A 19,651-nucleotide genomic window follows, 5' to 3' on the forward strand; every position below is an offset into this window, starting at 1 on the left:
TGCCGGGGACTGGGCACTACGGGACGAAAGCAGGTGACTGTGGACGTGGACCGCTCGGCTGCCCTCGGGGCTCTTGGAGGCCGACGTAGCCCAAAGCGTCTTCCCGCTCAGGTCGTCCAACGAAGGGGTCAGTGGCGGTGCCGCCAAGGCTGGGTCACGTGGTGACCCCCTGCCCACCTCACGTGGCCGAGGGCCTGGCTCTGCTCTGAAGCACGTCCAGGCCGTGTGGGCGAAGGTGACAGAGCCCCGCCTGCTACACGGTCGTCTCGTTCCTCCAGGGCCCCGTGCGGATGTTACCCGTGCTGTCAGAGCCAAAGGGCGCAGCGTCCCGTGCATCACCCTTGACCAGCCCGTTCTGGCCGGGGCCGCCAAAGGGCAGGGACTGTGTCCTCCGGAGCATCTCCAAGTGGGCCGGGCCGTGGGCTGCCTCCCTGCCGGGCCGTGGGGGACAGCTATAGAGCACAGGGCTGGCGTCGCCGCCCTCGGGCTGGCTGACCAAGGGGAAGGGGTCACCCTGGGCACAGCAGGCCAGCGAGTGTGGCCCCATTGGGCCTTCGAGCGAGCTGGGGGGGCTGTCCGTGCGCGAGCTATGGGGGCTGCCGTCCAGGCTGGACGGGATGTGGTAGGCGTACTCCTGCTCGGCCGTGGCTGCCTGGTGCCGGCTGAAGTAGTGAGGCTCAGTTCTGCCCTGGATGCACCTGTGCAGGTGCGGGTCACGCCCGAAGGCGTCCTCCTCGTGCACGTGGACGTGGGCTGCGTCCTCCATCAACTGCTCGCAGGGCATCTTGGCACAGCAGGGTGTGGCTGGTGACAGGCAGCTGACGTGGCTTTGGGTGGCCTGCAGGTTGGTCATCTTGCAGTGGCTGGCTGGCAGGTGGCCGAAGCCCAGCGTCTGGCCGGGACACGGTGAGTCCTGCAGGCAGGCTGCGTGGCTCAGCACATCCCCGTTGGCGTCGAGCGTGGGGCGGGCGCCGAGCTTCGCGGCGTGGGGGTCCCCACGGGAGGGGCAGCAGGACCACCAGCAGTGCCACACGTCTTCCCGCTTGGCGCAGTGGTGGATGAGCACGAACAGCCCCAGGGTCACGCAGAAGGCGCCGTACAGGCAACTGAAGATCATGTCCAGGAAGTGGCCCTGGGACACGGCCAGCGCCCCGAAGGTCCACGTGGCCACGAACAGGAACAGCGTGAAGGCGGCTGCGCGCAGCTGGGCCCTGAACGAGTGCTCGTTCTGCAGCAGCGAGGTGACCGGCGCATCGCGGGCGGGCGGCGTGGCCGCCGGGGCCCCGGGGCTCCCGCCCGCCTCGGGCCCCGCCAGCCGCTGCTGTTCCTCCGTCCGCTCCCTGAGCTCGTACCTGCGCTCTGGGTGGCGCCGCAGCTGGACGTAGGTGCCGAGGAAGTACACGCAGGTGACCAGGGAGATGAAGGTCGCCGGCCCGTAGAAGGCGCCCAGGCTGGGCTCCCAGGCCATCCAGCAGCTGCGGGAGGAGAGCAAGTCAGCGAGGGGGTCGCACCAGGCAGGGCACCGGCTGGGACTAGGGGTCACCGCTTCCCTGAGCTCGCGGGAGGGTCATCGTGAGAGAAGGAGACACACGAAATCGGGACGGGGCCGCCCCTCCTGCCGCCACCAGCCAGCGTGGTGGGAGTTTGGGGGCGCCGGCGGTGGCGGTGGCCTGCAGGCGGCAGCCAGGCCTCGGTTCCGAGCCTCGGGCCGCCTCTCTGGCGCTGCTGCTTTTCTCGGGCGGCTGCCTTTCCTCCCAGCTTCACCCGGACCGGGTGGGGCCGCAGTGCCGGGCCCAGGAAGGGGTGAGCCCCGGGGGAACAGGGCCTGCGTGTCCTGCGGGGCTTTGCCCTGGGGGGGCAACTGTGGGAGGAGTGTGAGAGTGCGGGCATGGCTCCAGCGCCGGGGGTCTGCTGGGGGCCGTGCTGCTACCCGGGGCTGGCGCTGCTCCTGTGAGCGCGGGGGCCAGACCGGCCTCCCCAGGAGGCTCTACGGTGAAGGGCAGGGGGGGCGGCTTCGGGGAGAGCCCAGGGGGGACCCTGAGAAGCCCACAGAAGTCACTACCAGGTGCAGCCGACCGGTGGCCTCACGGCGGGAACGGCCTGGGCAGGGCCAGCGAGGCCGAGGGCCCCAGCCCACCCGCCGGCCGCGGGGGGCGCTGGAGGCGGCAGAGCTGGGGCGGGGGCGCCGAGAGCGAGGGGGGCCGGTGGGCGGGGCGCCGACGGGGCGGGGTCTGTCTCGGCTCCTACGCAAGGTCATGTCCACGCTCGGCCGTCCTGGGCGAGGCGGCCCTGTTGCGACGGGCACCCCCCCACCCCCCGACCCTTCCTGCCAGCCCACGGTGCCGGGGAGGTGGGGGGGGACGGGAGTGGGGGACGGGGGGTGGGGGATGGGAGGCGGGGAAGCGCGCGTGCGGGGAGGACGGCGCTCCTGGGCGGGGCCACGCCGCCCCCCACCGCGCGGCGCCGGGTACTCACTACGCGGAGTCCTCGTCCTCCATCCCGTAGTTCCCGATGTTCGTGGCGGCCGTGATGCCGCAGATGATGAAAGGGGCTCCTCCGCTGATGAGGTAGAACCTGCGGGAAGGGGCCGCTCACTGCGCTCCAAGTCCCCCTGCAGCCCCAGCGCAGCCCCCCTTCGCCTTCCTCGGGGCAGAGCGGGGGAGGCGAGGCCCAGGCGTTCCGGCCGAGCAGCTGTCAGGGCGGCACCGGCCCACCCTGGTGGCGGAGCCGCTGCCAGCGCCCCACCGGACCTGGCCTCCCCCGCGCCCCCTCCCCCACGAGCCCTGCACCCCACATTCCCCACCCCTGCATTGCCCCCCGTGTTCCCCCACATCCCCCCACCCCCGGGTCGCCCCACGTCTCCTCCAGGTGTTCCCCCCCCCACCCCCGCTGTTACGCCTGTGCAGAGGTGACCCTGGCCGGGCCCAGCACGTGCGTCTGGGGGCATGTGGTGCCCTGGTTCACGCGGCAGAAATAACGGGGACGACGTGAAGCTCCTGAGTGGAGGGGGGACCACAGCGGATAAGGTGGAGGGGGCTGCGTGCTCCATGGGGGACAGTACGGGGCTGTGGCGGACACTGTAGCCAGCCGCCTGGCCCCCTTCAGGCGGAGCTGCTCATGCCGCCGGCGCCGGGGCCTCTCAGCCCGAGCCCAGGTAACGCCTGTGCCAGCAGGTGGCTGGCGTCAGTGACTAGCCACGCGTGCTCAGGCCTGAAACTGGCCTGATAACCTCACGGTGAGAAACTCACAGGGGCCGTTCCTTGTGCCTTTGTGTGCTGCCTGGCAGCCCAGTGTCTCAGCTGCTTGGGGGCAAGTTCTGGGTTTGACCCCTCCCTGGGAGGACAGGGATTCACCTGGAAGGGAGTTGCCTGCCCCCCGTGAGCTGCCTGTCCCATCTGTGGGGCCGCAGCCAACAGCTCCATCCACGGGTGTTGGAGCGGGATCCTGGGGAGCACGAGGGCCGGGGACTGCCAGGCACCCGTGCCACGGGCACCTGGCCATGGAGCACGCTGGTTGTCACACACGGTGATGGGTGGTGCCTCTGGTGGGGAGAGCAAGGGGCCAGCTCGGGGACGATCCCCCATAAGAGGGTGTCATTCACAGGATGCCACAAATGCCCAAATCGATGGGAGGGCACCAGGTCCCCAGCGAGGGGAATGACACGGATTCCAGGTCCACGGGTGGGAGTGGATGACCCTGCACATGGTCACACGCGGTGACGGCTGGGGACTCCGTGCCTCCCGGAATTCTGTATCCAGAGGGCACGTCCTCCAGAGTGAAGGAGAAAGACACATTCTAACAAACATAAAACTGGGAGCATTCGTTGTCAGCTGACCTGCACTTAAGAAATGCCAAATAGAATCCTTCAGGATGATAGGATGCTGTAACAGACAGAAACTTGCAAGAATGAAGATCATCAGAAATACTGAACATCTGGGTAAATATAAAAGATTTTGTTTCTTCTTAATTTCTTTAAAATATATATTGGTGTTTAAAGAAAGAATTTTAACACGGCCTTGAGGAGTTTACAATATAGGTAGGGGCACTATCTATAGTGTCTGTAGCATAAAGAGGATGGGAGGAGAGATGGTCCCATGCAGTTGCAAAGTTTCTAATGTATTTTACATGAAGTAGTGTAAGTTTCAAACTAAAAAGACCGTGGAAAGGCTGTGGATTTTAATCCCTAAAGCAACCATGAACAGCTGATAGGCAAAAAGTTAATAGATAAATTAAAATGAAATGTTAAAAAATATTAAAATAACCAAAGAAGAAAATAAAAAAGGAAAGGGAGGACAGAAAAAAAAAAAAGAGAAAAATGAAGCAAAAACAGAAAACAAATAATGAAATGGAGACCAAATCAAAACTCCCATTAAATTTTAATGGAATAAACATTCTAAGTCAAAGCCAGAGATAATCAGAATAGATTAACAACAGCAAAAAAGCAAGACCCAGTTATATACTGTCTACAATAGAAGGAAACATTTTAAATAAAAAGACACAGAGAAGTTGAAAATTAATGGATGGAAAAAGCTATCCACACTAACTGAGTCCAAGAAGGCCAGAGTGACTTTATTAATACCAGACAAAATAAACTTTTAAGAGAAGAGAGAAAGAGGGGCATTTCATAATGATATCAATGTTAGTTCACAGGAAGACATTAAACTGTAAATGTGTGGGAGCCAAAGGGAAGATTCAAAATATGTGAAGCAAAAATGGGCAAAGTTAAAGGGAGAAATAAACAATTCCAAAATCATAGTTGATGTTTTGAATTCCCCTCTCTTAGCAATTGATAGAACAAGTAGGCAAAAAATTAGTAAAGAAATAGAAGATCTGAACAATAACATTAATCTTTTCCCTAATTGCTCTTTTTAGAACACACCCAATAATTGCACAGCACTCATTCTTTTCAAGTGCACACTATTTACCGTCGCAGATGATGTGATGCTCCATGAAACAAGTGTTGATAAGTTTAAAAGTATCGAAATCATACAGAGTATATTCTCTGATCAAAGTGAGATTAAATTAGAAACTAATAGCAATAAACTAACTAGGAAAACCACAAGTATCTGAAAAATGAAATGATATACTTCTAAATAATTCATGGATCAAAGGAGAAATCATAAGGGAATTTAGAAAATATTTTAATCAGAATGAGAAAAAATACAGTATAATATTTCTGGGATGCAGGGCTTAGAGGGACACTCATAACCATGAGTATTTCTATGAGGAAAAAAAGAAAGGTCTGAAGTTCAGTGACTGAAGATTCCACCTCAACAGGGCAGAAAAACAAAAGGGCAAAGTAGACTCAAAGTAACCAGGAGGAAGAAGATGATGAAAACAGGGACAGAAATAAATGAAAAAAGAAAACAAAAAATAGTGAAAATTATCATGCCAAAATTGATTTCCTGAAAAGAAGAAAAAGTCAACAAAACGATACACTCATAGCTGGATTGATCAGGGGTAAAGAGAGAGAGGACAAATTGCCAGCATCAGGAAAGAGGGGCCAGCATTGTCCACCCACAGACACTGGAAAAATGAGTATACTATAAACAACTGTACGCTAACTATTTAGCAACTTAGATGAAATGGATAAATTCCTTGAGAAAAATACAAGTTACCAAAACCGAAACGAGAAGCATTAGAAAATCTGGATACTCTCTTTCTAGTAAAAACACTGACTTCAATATCCACAAACATCTCACAGAGAAACTCCAGGCTCTGCGAGTGTCCCCAGTGAATCAGAACACACATCTGAGGAAGAGAGGACACCAATCTGATATGGGCTCTTCCGGAAAATAAAGGAGGAGGGAACACCTCCTGACTCAATTTATGAGGCCAGCATGAACTGATACCCAGCCCAGATGGAGACATTTTAAAAAGAGTTGATTACACACAGCAACCCTCACGAACACAGACACAAACATCTCCAACAGTGTGTCAGCAAATGAAATCTAGGACTTTATGAAAAGGACAAAACATCATGACCAAGTAAGAATGATCACAGAAATGCAAATTAGCCCGTTATTCATAAACATCGATCAATGCAGTTCATCATATAAACGTAAGGAGAAGCCATGTGCTTGTTTAATAGGTGTAGCAAAAACATTTGAGAAAATTTAAGACGCATTCATCGTAAAAAAAATCTCAGCAAACTAGGAGTCGATGAATCTCCTCAACCTGCTGGGAGGCGTCTATGAAAACTGGTAGCCAGTGTCATCCTTGACGGTGAGATGGTAGAGGTTCCCCAAGATCAGGAACGGACAAGGTGCCCCTCCCCCCAGTCCCTCCGAACCCTGTCCTGGACACCCCGGCACCCTGATGAGGCAGCAAAGAAGTAAAGGCACCAGTGAGAACGAAGTAAGTACATTTCTGTTTGCAGGTGACCTGACTCGTTACCTGAAAAATACTGTGGCGTCTCCAAGACAACTGCTGGGACTAACGAGAGAATTTAGACGGTTGCGAGCTTATCACACAAAAATCAGTTATACTTTGTACATGAGCAGGAAAGCATTGGAAAATAAAAATGCTGTTTACGATGACATCAAACTGGAATCCCAGCAGATTCTTTTTTTTTCCAGTGGATAATTTATTCTAAAATTTATATGGAAATGTAAAGGGTCTAGACAATCGAAGGCCATCCTGAAAAAAAGACGGACTGCAGGATAGACTACGGAGCCCCAGCATCAGGACCGTGTGGTCCTGGAGGGAAGAGGTCTGACAGTGGACCGGGACACTGGGCTCTGTCCCATCCAGGCTGGCTAGGGGTCTCCCCATGGAGAGAACAGCTGAGCACGGCCCCTCCACCGGGGGCCTCCCTTCCTGGGGTGAGGCTGGGGGCTCCTCACTTGAAGAGAAACTGTCAGAGCTCTTTCTAGGAGGCGGGGCCTGTGTAGGCAGCACTTTCAGCCTGATGACAGCCAGTGACAGGTGACTGGGGCCCTCCAAGCACCTCCGTGGGCCAGACCCCCATCCCTGCCTGCAGCCCCCCCAGGCTCACTCCTGCGTGGGCCTCCCCTTTCTGTCTCTCTGCCGGGACCCCGGGCCCTCCCGCTGCTCCGTCCGTCCTGCGGCTCCAGGCTCACCTCCTCTGTGCCTCCCGCACCGTCTGCTTTGTTCCCTGCGTGCCCGGGTCACCTGCATGTTCTCCATGAAGGCGGGGGCCTCGCCCACCCCGTTCCCCTCAAGCTGCTGCCAGCACAGCGCGTTCCTCTAAGAGTGGTGCCGAGTCTCTGTGCTCGTAGGACGTTCACTATTTGTAGGTGAGAGCGGGCACAGTGGGGCAGGCCCCTGCACTTGTCCGAGCACCTCGGGCCATGAGCTCTGAGTGCCTTCCCTGGGGCTCCGGGTGTGAGCGCGCAGCCCATGCGGCCAGCCCAGAGCAGGAGGAAGAGGGAAGCGACGTGCCCAGAAACTGGCCAGATTCGCAGGACGCTGTCCCAGGCCAGTGTGGCCCGAGGCCTGAGTGAGGGGCCGCCTGAGGGCCAGAGGCTGGGGGTGCTCCGCCTCCGTGGGGGGGCCGGGGGAAATGAGCGGCGTCCGCAGACCCTGCAGGCGCAGCGAGCCAGCCTCCGGGATTCCAGCTCAGCGCGAGGCGGGGCAGCGGCCAGGCCAGATAAAACTGCAGGGACGATGGCCCGACTGCCTCAGTGAGTTGGGGAAATCTTCCCAGGGGAGCGAGTGCTTGGGGACCCGGCCCGAGGGTCCTGCTCCAGCCACGCAGCAAAGGGGTCTGGCCTGCGGGCCTCCACGGCCCCCGTGTTGCAGCCGCTCTGCTCCCACTGCTGACGGGGCTGCTTGGAGAGAAACCCGGGGTTTGATCAGGAGACACTTTAGCACACGGTGAGGTGCATCGGCAGGCGGCCCCGTGGGATGTGACACGCATGGAAGGGACCCCCCTGCTCAAGCCTGCACTGCCCCCCGCGGCCCTATGGCTCAGAGAGCCCCCGAGAAGCCCTGCAGCGGGGGGCCCAGGGTGGTCTCTTCTCTGGTGTCTGGGTGGATGGAGAAACGGGCGACATGGCTAAGCCACAGCCAGCCGGGGGACAGCTTGCTCAGAGACCCCGCCGTGGGTCTCAGCCCGGGGCGATTCAGTGCTGCCGCCGCCTCTCTTCCCTGGAGACCAAGAGGCAGCCGGGGCCCCGGAGCCAGTAGGTTGGCTCTGCCCTGTCCGCGGTGGACAGTCCGGGGCCCACGTGGCTGACACCGCCCTCCCACCCACGGCGAGGTTGCAGCCCGAGCCAGACTGTGCCCTGGCCCTGGAGTCGTGCAGGGTGAGCGGTCACGGCCTCTCTGCCGCCTCCGGCCAGGCCCCCTCCAGCCCCCGGGCGCCTCTTCCTCAGCAGGGAGCTTCGCCCGGCCTTTGCCTGGGCTGTTCCGGCTCCAAGTCCACACCTGCCGGGGGCCATGCTGAGCACAGGTCGCGGGGCGCCGTGCAGGCTCGGTCAGCAGAGGGCGCTGGAGGCCGCCACAGGCCCCTCGGCCAGGGCGGCTGTTCTCGCTGCGGCCGCTGGGCGCTCCGCGGCGGGGATGCTCCGCCCCCCACCTGCCCCGGCTCCCCCGCCCCCGCATGGACCCTCCTGCAGCAGCCTCCACTCCCCACCCCAAGCGGCCAACTCCAGTCCAGCCGCAGCCTCTCCGTGAGGTCGTGACCCCAGTGCTGGAGGGGCCGCGAGCCGAGGGTGCAGCCGCCACTAGAAGCGGGCAAAAGCACGAAAACGGATTTGACCTGGAGCATCCAGAAGGGCCAGCCCTGTCCACACGTGCATTTAGCCCAGGGGGGCTGGTTTAGACGTCTGACCCCAGGACTGTGTGATGATAAATCTGTGTACTTTTAAGCCCCTGAATTTGTGGTGATTTTTTCCAACAGGAACAGGAAACTAACCCGGTCCCCCAGCTTACACCACCCAGAAATTCCCGTCCCAGGCGGAAGTCAGGAGTGTAAGTGGCAGTGGAATCACAGAGCTGAGTGTACGAGGCATCTGGAGAGGAGGACGGGTTTGTTAACCGGACGCAGCGTTCGTGCCCCAGGCTCCTGCTTCAGAAGGTGCCTTACAGCCGGTGGGAGTCGGGACGCCGTTTGTAACACCAGCAGCCCCAGGTGATGCAGGGGGTGTGTGCTGTCCTACGGCAAAGGACAGACGGATGGACGGACGCACGGCCCAGAGGGAGGATGGGAGGAGGCTGGGTGCTCAGCAGGGGACGGCAGATGGGACCCCCAAGAGGTCCCCCCCAGGGAAAGGGGCAAGGGCTGAGGGGTTTGGTGGGGTCACACCCCCCCTCCGGCGCCACCAGGAGCAGCGTAACTACAGGAGGTCTGGTCATTTGTCCACGTCACACGGCCAGATGGTGACACAGTTACAGAGACGGGTCTGAAAAACACTCTGTGCAGTGAAAGAAACCAGATAAAAATATGAAATGAACGATTCCATGTGGATACGGCTCAAAGTCAGTGCAGACAAAACTGGTGTTTAGGGGTGCATACTTGGGTGGTAAAACTATTAAAAAAGGCAATAAAAGTCATGAATCAGGACAGGGAGGGGGCTGGGTGTGGGCACGGCTGAGGTTTCCGCAGGGGAGACTCCTCTTTCTTCCCCTGAAGGGCACACGAAAATTTCATAAACCTGTGCTGATATTTTAGACTTATTTGGGATGTAAATGTTCTATTTCTCAAAAAAAAAAAAAAGTTAAAAAAAAAGGAAAAGAAAGAGAAAGGACCAGCCCTCTCCCTGAGCCTGGGGTGCCGCAGAGCCTGGAGAGTGTGGGCTCCGGCAGCTCTGACCCCACCACCCGCCTGCCCGGGCACCTGACCGTCCCCCGTCCTGTCCTCTGAGCTGGGCCTGGGCCCTGCCCTGCACGCTCGTCTGGCTGGAGCCCGCGTGCAGTCAGAATAAACCAGCTCCCGGGACACAGAATGCTGGACAGCGGCGCAGGGCCCAGATGGAGGGCGCTGTCCCTGCCGAAGCCGCTTGGGTCCTGGGCGGGCAGCTGTGGGGCTGGGTGAGGAGCCCCTGCGTGTGTCTGTCCCCAGCTCCAGGCAGGCCCAGCTGCCCTCGAGGGTGCGGTGTCAGTGACGGGCACACAGTGAGCTCAGGCCACTGGGGTTTCTGGCTCCAGCAGTGCAGGTCCCATCTACTTGAGCTTCAGTATTTTAAACGGGCTTTTGTTTAAGAGTCCCCTCTTTCCGCTTTTAGGCTAGTAATCCGCAAGCCTCCAGGGCCACAGGGAAACCTGACTTTGAAATCCCAGCGGCCTCCCCAGTGCCTTTCCTGTGTCAGCTGAGCTGAGCGGAGGACCCTCTTTCCAGGTCAAGGGGGAGCAACGCTTCCCCGAGAGTCCAAAGGGCCACAAGAGAGGATGGAGGGCAGCAGAGGCCAGTTTCTCCCTCTGCAGCTCGGCCACCAGAAGGGACCAGTGGGTGAAGGAGCCCCCAGAAAGGACCTGGGAGGAGAAGCCGCGTCAGGCTGTGATGAGGGTCCTGCCCGCGGGGTGGGGGCCATGAGTCCCCCTCGCCCCGCTGGACAGTCGGTCCACTGTCCGGGGCCAGACGTGCTCAAAGCGCCCTCCCCCAGGACAGCCCGAGGAACCGCCGTCCGCCGACAGACCCTGGCTGGTCCGCGCCCTCGTGGAGCCTGGGTCTCTGTGGACGAGACGCGCTGACATGAAGAGCGGATGTGAACGATTCTCACGGGGGTCACTGCTGCCAGGCCTCCCCGTGTCCTTGAGCCGGGGAGATGCAGGCGGGGGTGGGGGCGGTGGAGGCTGGAGGGAGGATGACCTGTGAACCTGCCCAGGCACCGCCCTTCAGACCTGGTGTCCATCAGATAGGTGTCCATCTCCTGGTGCAGTTAGTGTTCCTTGTGTAGCTCAGGACTTCTGAAACGCGAGAGATCAGGTTGATGATTTCAGCTCAGGTGAGAGAGCCGTCCACATCCATCGCCCAGGTATGTGGCTTTTAGAGCCACCGACGTGCCTCTGAGATGCAGACCCTCACGTCCAGCTTGCACTGACTGGGATGGACAGAGGAAGGTGATAACCCTTGAGGATTTGAGGCCTGGAGAAAAGCTGGTGGATGAAGGCCTCAGGGCCACACAGTGAGGGACGCCTACCCGAGCCCTGACCACGCCGTGCGGATGCTCCAAGACCGTCTCCTGTTCAGAGTGGGCCCTGCGTGTAACATGGAGCCAGGGCGCTTTACGATGACCAGCAGGAAGCCGCACCCCAATTGCCGTGATTCTCTCAGTGACAGGTGCCAGCGCGTGGGGCCGTGTGGTTGCTTTCACCTAGAAGGAGCCCTGTGTTCCTGGGCCAGGTCTGTGAGCCAGGACGTGATCCCAGGTGTGGCCTCACGGGGCCCCGGGGGTCAGGCTTGGAGGGTCCTGCTCGGTTCACCGACGGCCCCGGAGCCCTCTGCCCCTGTGGCCGTGCCGGGGGGTTGTGTGGTTCCGCCTGGACCAGCGCTTGCCGAGCACGTCCCAAGCCCCTGGCCGTCTTTAATCACTGCTGCGAGAAGGGGTTCCTGGCAGAGAGAGCCCCAGGGAACTATCCCTCCACCAGGCAGGGCCGTCCAGAGTCGGGGCCGACTGCACGTGGGCTAATGGACGAACCAGGGGCCTCAGCTCTGCAGGCGCCTGTCATCCAGGGTGTAGGCACCTCGGCACCAGCGCCAACTGCAGTTTCCAGATAAGAAAACCACCGGCTGACCTTAAGTAATAGGAAACTACCTAAGTGCACTTTATCAGAAAGGGCAGAACAGATTGCAAAATTAGGATGTAATTACATGCAGCTAAATTGGGAATTAGCCCCTGAGCATCTGTAAAATCACAGCAAGAAGCTCTGTTTGATTCTGAGGTAGACTCCCTTTGGCCGACTGCTGTGGACTGAATGTCCCCCGTTCCCATGTTGAAATCCTCAACCCAAGGTGGTGGTATTAGGAGGGGCCTTGGTCATGCGAGTGGAGCCCTCACGAATGGGATTAGCGCCTTGTAAGAGACCCCAGAGAGCTTGCAGCCCCTTCTGCCGTGTCAGGTCGCAGCGAGAAGACGGACCTCTAGGAACCAGGAAGCTGGCCCTCACCAGACACCGAAGCTGCTGGTGCGTTTGTCCTGGATGGTCGGCCTCCAGAGCGTGGGAAACAAGTGTCTGTTGTTTAAGCCGCTGGCCTGTGGAGTTTTGTTTTCGTCACCCGAATGGACTAAGGCTAAGGGAGCGGGAGAGGTGGAGAGGTCTGTCCACCCAGAGACCCTGGCTGAGGGGCCTTGGCTGGCCCAGCCCATCCACAGAGGCTGCGGACGGTGCCCGGCACAGCTGTTCTAGTGGCTCCCCCGGCGCCAGCTGAACGGCCCGCAAGCGGCTGGGCTTGGAGACTCACGGTCACCAGGTTACACGCGGCACCTTCCGTGGGGATGACACAGGCAGGGAAGGTAGAGACGTGGACAGAGAGGGGCCTGAACGAGGCTAAAGAGACAAACAGTCGTGAAGTTTGGGTGCCGAGCCCTCCTCGTGGTGGTGGCCTTTCAGCAGTGGCCGAGCCACGGCTCCTGGTCCCTCAGCGTGGACACCTGCCTCGTTTTCTCTGTTTGTGCCTCTCAGCCAGGCTCTCCCTCCCCAGCTGTCTCCCTCTCCTCCCCCCTGACACTCGGAAGTGCTGACCAGCAGGCCGGCTCTGCTCCCCGAGGCTGGCGGCTGGGGACCTGGGTCTCGGTGGTTCCCCATATCACTGACTGATAAGGGTGTTCGTGTGCCGGGTCGGCCCGGACACTTGTGCCAATGGCAGGTCTGGGGCGCCTGCTTCCTCCAGGGTCTGGAGGTCACCAGCTGTGGCGGTCGGGCTGCAGGGGCGCCTGTGTAGCCAGTCCCCAGGGCAGATCCGCACGTGCCCGCAGCCGGCTTCCCTGGGCAGAAACCCCGTGTGCACCCTGCTCCTGGAGGATATGCTCCCGTGTGAAGAACCCTCCACTTGGGTTCTTGCTCGGAGCTGCAGCGCCTTCTCAGCCCCACACTGCAGATCACACCCCGAGCGGCCGGACCCGCGTGGCAGACCCAGCCCTGGACTTGGTCTTCTGCTTGTTCCTGCTGCTTGGTTTGCTTTCAGACCACCCAGTGAAATTCCCTGGTGCCAGTGCCCCTCAACTGCACCCCGGGCCCCAGCAAGGTCCGCACCTCTGGGTCGAGCGCCTTGGCTGTGCCTTGTGTGCCTGGCATGGCTCCGTGGCCCCCTCTGTGAGTACAACGAGCCCCCTTCAAGGCCTCGTCTGCGTTTCTTCCCGGAGCTGAGCTTTATCACCCCTCACCCAGTGTCTGCATTCCTAGAAACCCCTCCCCAGCGTGCGAGCCTGTGCAGATTCTCCCAGACTCAGCCCGAGGGGTCTCCTCCCACTGCGGCCCCGTGTGGGTCCCTCTGTGGAACCACAGCTAAGCAGCCACCACCTCCGAGCTGAGCAGTGGAGGGGGCGCCCCGGGAGCCCCGTGATGGTAGCCGAGCCTCTGGTCCTCCCGGGAGCCCCGTGATGACAGCCGAGCCTCTGGTCCTCCCGGGAGCCCCGTGATGGTAGCCGAGCCTCTGGTCCTCACGTCAGAACAGTTTTGCTCAGCCTGCTTTCCTCCAGCGCGCAGCTCAGATGAGCACTGAGGTTATGCATTCCAGGCCAAACTAAAAAATATTTACTGAATCACTATCATGTGTCTGCATGTGGTTTCGACATTTAATGAGGAGGAGCTGTGAGCCTGGTTCTGAGGAGACAAAGGGGCAGAGGCAGTCCTTTCCCTCGGTCCAGGGGGAGGACGCAGCAAAGCCCCTGTTAGATGTACTGGGGTGGGTGCCGACAGCATTCTGTGGGATCCAGGGATACGGTCCTGCAGGAGCAAAGGGAGTGGCAGGTGTGGGGAGGGGCCGTCACCACGTGGTGGAAGCAGGCGTCCTAGCAGGGGCTGCCGGGGGACGGCGGGGGCTCAGGCTGGGGACCGGCGTCAGCGGCGTCGGGGGCCTGCGTGCTTCCACGTCAGGAGGGGACTCTGGAGGGATGGGGGTTGGACGCAAGGGCACTGAGGGCGGGAGGCCTGGGGGACGGAGAGCGATCTGAAGGGAGTACAGTGGCTGAGGGGGGCGGGGTGACGGAGGAGGGGAGGCTGGGAAGACGGGGGCTCCTCCTGACGTGGGGAGGGGACGAGACCAACGTGGAGCAACGCCCAGCTTCCTGGCCCTGGCGTGGGGGTGGCGGTGCTAGTGCCCGACTGAGCCGCCTGCTGTGTGTGTGGTGGTGCTGGGCGTGGGCGCGGGTCCACGTGGACACACCAGGGTGCTGGGCGTGGGCGCGGGTCCGCGTGGACACACCAGGGTGCTGGGCGTGGGTGTGGGTCCACGTGGACACACCAGGGTGCTGGGCGTGGGCGCGGGTCCGCGTGGACACACCAGGGTGCTGGGCGTGGGTGTGGGTCCACGTGGACACACCAGGGTGCTGGGCTTGGGCGCGGGTCCGCGTGGACACACCAGGGTGCTGGGCGTGCGCTCGGGTCCATGTGGACACACCAGGGTGCTGGGCGTGGGCGCGGGTCCGCGTGGACACACCAGGGTGCTGGGCGTGGGTGCGGGTCCACGTGGACACACCAGGGTGCTGGGCGTGGGTGCGGGTCCACGTGGACACACCAGGGTGCTGGGCGTGCGCTCGGGTCCATGTGGACACACAGGAGTGTGGGTGTGGTTTTGTGGCCCTCGTGGACACACTATTAGTTGTGTTGGGGCCTCTGAGAGACAGCATTGGCACCTTGGGGCCCGAAGGCTGGACCAGAGCTGCATGGACACTGGGAGGTGGTGGCTGGAGTGGGGAGCTCTGCCTTGAGTCCCTCCAGGCATCTTGGTGTGAGGGGACCCTGTCATGGGTGGGCGGCGCTGTGTCCTGGATCGGGGGGCCTGGTAGTGGAGGCTGGGCTGGGTGGGCCCTTGGGAGCTGGACCGGGCTCCTGGCCGGGTCCATGGTCCAGTCCTGCCCCCTCACTGGGCAGCTCCCCTGTGGGGCATGGTCCTCCCTCGCCTCCTGCTGTTCTTTCCCACCTCCGCTCTCCCCCTAGCCCTTCACAAAGCTTCCTGCGCTGCCCATGTGCTGGTTCCCCAAGGCCTACCCCGCACCACCACCAAGAAAACCAGAAGGTCCTGGTGCTGACACCCTGGGCCCAGCTGAGGCCCTGTGTCTGTCCCATCCCCAGACACCCACCCCCAAAGCTGAGGGGTAGCACCTCCTTGTCTAAATGTTCACCCTTTTGTTCCAGGTGGTGATACCCCAGCAGGAAGCCCTGAGGCAGGACTGACAGGCCAGGGACCTAATTCACACTCAGCTCACAGCCATGAGAGACCCGTAAAGGCCTTGACTCTGCTCCGTGACCCTTGGGCCTGGCCCAGGGCCTGAATCGAGGTGCTCCCCTAGAGCCCACACTCCACGCCCATTCCATTCCTCACATAGAGAAAGCAGACAGCTAGCCTGGCCGTGCAGCCCCACAGCAGAACCTGCAAAGTAACCCGCCTCCACCTCAGGCCCTCCCCAGCTCCTGACCCTGACCTCAGAGCTTTCCAAACACCGGAAGGAATGAAATAGTATGTTTCCCATCATTGGAGTCAAGATCTCTCCCCTCAGCCACGTGGCCCTTCAGTCAATCTGGAATTCCCTCAGTCAGCTGTCTCTAAGACTTTAAGCACAATTCTAGAGAGATTCACCCCACCCCCTGAAAACTGAATGATCTATTTTCCAAAAGGAAAATAAACAACACATTCATAAATAGCCAGTGGGTAGAAGAGAAAATCACAAGGACAATCAGAAAAGACCTTGAGATGAATGAATAAACCCCACAACACACCACAACCTCTGGGATCAGCGAAAGCATTGCCCAGAAGGAAATTCATAGCCATAAGTTCTAGAGTCAAAACAGAAAGATCTCAAATGGGGAATCTGACTTTATACTGTAAGGAACTGGAACAAAGAAGAGCAAACTGAATTCAAATCAGCAGAAGGAAGGGAGTAATAGACACTAGAGCAGAGATAAATACAATAGAGGTGATCACTAATTAGCTGCTGATGTGTGAACTGGGACAACCCTTGAATCTCTTTATGCCTCAGTTTCCTTATTTTGTAAAATAGAAATAGTCATGTTCCCTCTAATGTGTGTGAAAGTACTTTGTAAACTATGAGGTATTAGTAAACTTACTTTACGTCAGACACATTTTCTGTTCTAAACAAACTGTGAATAATCATAAAACACACGCCTGCCCTTTAGCGTAGAGCGTGACAGAGTATGTGCTCAATAAACGTTGCCTATTTCAAAAAAGAAAAATTTAAAAATAGAGAAAATTGATGAAATCAAAGTTGGTTCTTCAAAAAGATTGACAAACTTGGCTAACTATTAGCTAGACTAAGAGAAAAAGAGAGAGGACTAACACAGTCCTGGAAGTCCTAGCCAGAGCGATTAGGCAAGAAAAGAAAGAAGAGCATTCAAATTGGAAACAAAGAAGTAATACTCCCTACATGCAGATGACATGATGTATATAAGATCCCAAAGGATCCACGGAAAGTTGCTGGAGCTAGTAAGCAATTTCAGCCAAGTTGTAGGACACAAGATCAACACAAGGAATCAGTCGTATTTCTATATATACGCAATGAACAACCTGAATATAAAGCTAAGGAAACAATCCCATTTACAATAGCATAAAAAATACTTAGGAAAAAATTTAACCACGGAGCACAAGATATGTGCACTGAAAACTGTAAAACATTCCCAGGAGGAATTAAAGAAGACCAACATGAATGGAAAGACATCCTGCGTTTACAGATTGGATACTGCTAATAATGTTAAAATGGTAACACATCTTAACATGCTCTCCAGATTCAATGCAATCTCTATCCAAAGTCCAATGGCCGTTTTTGCAGAAATGGAGAAAACTATTTTAATATTTGTGTGGGATTTCACAACTGTTTTCTTTTTATTGCTCAATGGAAAACTGCAGAGCCGGGCTGGGTAGGACACAGGGGCTCTGGCCACTGCCCGTGCCGCCCAGCCCTCCCCGAGGGTCCAGCAAGACATGGCGCGCTCTGTTCTGACAGCTTACGCACGACGCCCTGGCAGCACGTGGCCTTTTGGGGCGCTTCCCTCCCAGGAAGTCCCAGGAGCTAACTTCCTGTTGCTGTTGGTAAAGCCCAGGCGACTTTCCAGTCTTGGGAGTGGGGTCAAGGATGCAGTAAAAGGACGCCTGTTGCGGGGCCGGTGGGAAGATCCTCACTGATGAGGATGCTTCCGGGTTGAGGAGGCTGAGGACAGAGGCTGCAGGGCCTGGAGTGCGGAGGGCACGATGTGAGCCCCGGGGGCCTGGGACGAAAGTCTCTGGTCCCTGACGGTTCCCCTCAGCCTTTGGGGTCCCCACGACCAGCCTCTGGTCTCTCTGGAGAAGGCCCAGGCCCATCACATTCGCCGCCAGCCCCCGGCCAGGCTGGGCCCGAGAGAGAAGACTGTGGTGGTGATGGGGGGAGCGGGCCCTTGGTGGAGCCGGAAGCAGACGCCCCCCCCCCGACGTCTGCACCCGTGGGGGGTGTGCGTGCCGGGATGGGGTGGCGACAGGCAGGCCGGTAACCGAGGGAGCTACTGGGGTCACAGCGCTACGTGGACGCCCCAGCGTCAAGGCCCTTTGTACTAAAGGAAGTGGATGCCAGGGCGGGGGGTGGCAGTGGCCTCCGGGCAGCAGCAGGAGGAGGAGCCAGCTTCCCAGAGTGACCTGCAGCTGTGACAGCGCGGCTGGGGCGGTCCCCACCCCAAGCCCCAGGTCGCGGAGCCCCGCGGCGCTGGGCGCCCGCCGGGTCACGTGCACTTTGACGCTGTCAGAGAGAAACAGAGCGTGCTCCGCAGCTCCACCCCAGCCTTCAAACAACCAGGCAGCGCTTCAATCAATTTCAGACCCGCAAACGCATTTTGAGAGTGATTTTTAAACCCAGGGGACCTGGGGCCTCCCGGGCAGGAGACGAGATGATGAAACCCCGCCTCCCTGGCCCAAGTCACTGCGAAGGCGCCACTGCCCCGGTTGCCACGTGGCAACGTGTCTGCTCCACCTGAAAATCAAATAGTGTCGGAAGCCTGGGGGCGGGGATGGGCTGGTGGTGGGGGGTGGTCACTATCCACTTAAATAACACAGGGCGCTTTTTAATCTGCCTCAGAATGGGCGCTCTGCCGGGCTGTGGGCTTACTGAGCGCTGGTCCACGGCCCTCCAAATGCAAAGCCAGACAGAGCTCGGTCCGAGGGGCCGGGTGTCCCTGGTGCCCCCCGCATGGGCCACAACCTCACAGCGGCAGCAGCTGCCTTTCCCAGAGACCACCTGGTTGGGATCGTCTCAGGAATCCCAGGCAAAAGGCTCCCAAATGCCAAGGGTCCCCCCCACCCCCAGCCCCAGTGTCCAGGGCAGCCTCTGGCCGAGCTGCACATCACCACCAGTGGTCACCCTGGGGAAGCTCAGTGGGCAGCCAAGGCTTATGCTCTCTGAGCTCAGGTGACGTCCTGGAGATGGTGGCAGCCGGATGGCTTTGGACAGCTGGTGCCCAGGCTCAGGGCCACGTAGGCCGATCTGAGCCTGGCTCTTGCCAACGGCCGATTTGGGTTCAGTCTTGGCTCAGAAAATTGAAGGGCAGAGCCCAGCAAAACACTGATTGCCATGGATGGCTGCCCAGTGACGGGGGCAGGTATGTCCTTGTCTAAAGGAACCGAGATCGCTCCTTGGCGTGAAGTGAGATGCACTCCTGCCGTGGCCCTGGCAGGCTGGTGCCCCAGCGTTTCCCTGGCTCCGATGCTGGAAGGGGGTCTGGGGCTCCCATCGGCCCCAGGCCTGTTCCTACCACGTCCACCTCGAACCCTCCCGGCCCGAGGAAGAAACAGGGACAGCTGGCTGGAGCAGGGGCCTCCAAATCCGTGCCCAAGCCACGCGGTCACCTTGAGATCAGGTTCCCCTCTTAGCTCACTGAGGCCCGTGAATAAGCCAAAGCCAAGACCAGGGCACTGACCCACCACGGAGCCATCTCTCCGCACGCCCACCTAACGTGGGTGCTGGGGTTCTCCCAGCGGTAACTCAGCAGCACCAGAGGGCAGTCATCCCAGCACCAGGGCCCCACCCTGCCCCTGGCCACCTGTGCCATCGGATCATCCTCAGGCCCCAAGTTCCCTTGTGGCCAAGACCCCCAGAAGGAGGTCCAGGGCCGGGGTCTCTTGGAGCCGGGTGGTGGGGCGGCCAGGCGCACTCAGTACCTGAGTAAGGGCTGCTTGGGGTACGGTGGCTGGTCTGCCCCCGGGCACAGCGGGGCCTTCTTGGTCACCTGCTTGTAGATGTTCCTGGCGGTCACTCCGATCCACAGCATGGTGGAGAGCGTGGAGTAGTGCAGCACGATGCCCACCTGGGGGGAGAGAGCCAGTGAGCCAACCGCCCCAGCCCTGCCCCCGCCAGCGCACGTTCCCCCAAGTCCGAGCCCCTCCCCCTTGCATCCGCAGGAGGCAGCTCAACAGTGACAGGAAGTGGGCCTGGCGGGGGCACTGGGGTCCTCAGGGCAGATGCCACACTTCACAGGGGCTGGAGCCCAAGGGAGTCGCGCGGGCTGCCAGGACCCTTGAACGAGGTCAGATGCCACACTTCACAGG

At 59.3% G+C, this 19,651-nt stretch overlaps 1 protein-coding gene across 1 annotated transcript; it reads right to left on the minus strand.

Moving 5' to 3' along the window:
• Window positions 1-253: 253 nt before the first annotated feature.
• ADGRA1 (adhesion G protein-coupled receptor A1) lies at window positions 254-19,389 on the minus strand. Its single transcript, XM_061191663.1, has 3 exons — window positions 19,265-19,389; window positions 2,476-2,574; window positions 254-1,475 (listed from the first exon to the last, which is right to left on the minus strand). The coding sequence occupies exons 1-3, from the start codon at window positions 19,372-19,374 to the stop codon at window positions 254-256; spliced, it is 1,431 nt and encodes a 476-aa protein (XP_061047646.1). The 5' UTR covers window positions 19,375-19,389.
• Window positions 19,390-19,651: the final 262 nt, after the last annotated feature.

The sequence above is a fragment of the Eubalaena glacialis genome, chromosome 1 (assembly GCF_028564815.1).
Source record: "Eubalaena glacialis isolate mEubGla1 chromosome 1, mEubGla1.1.hap2.+ XY, whole genome shotgun sequence".
Taxonomy (NCBI): Eukaryota; Metazoa; Chordata; class Mammalia; order Artiodactyla; family Balaenidae; genus Eubalaena; species Eubalaena glacialis.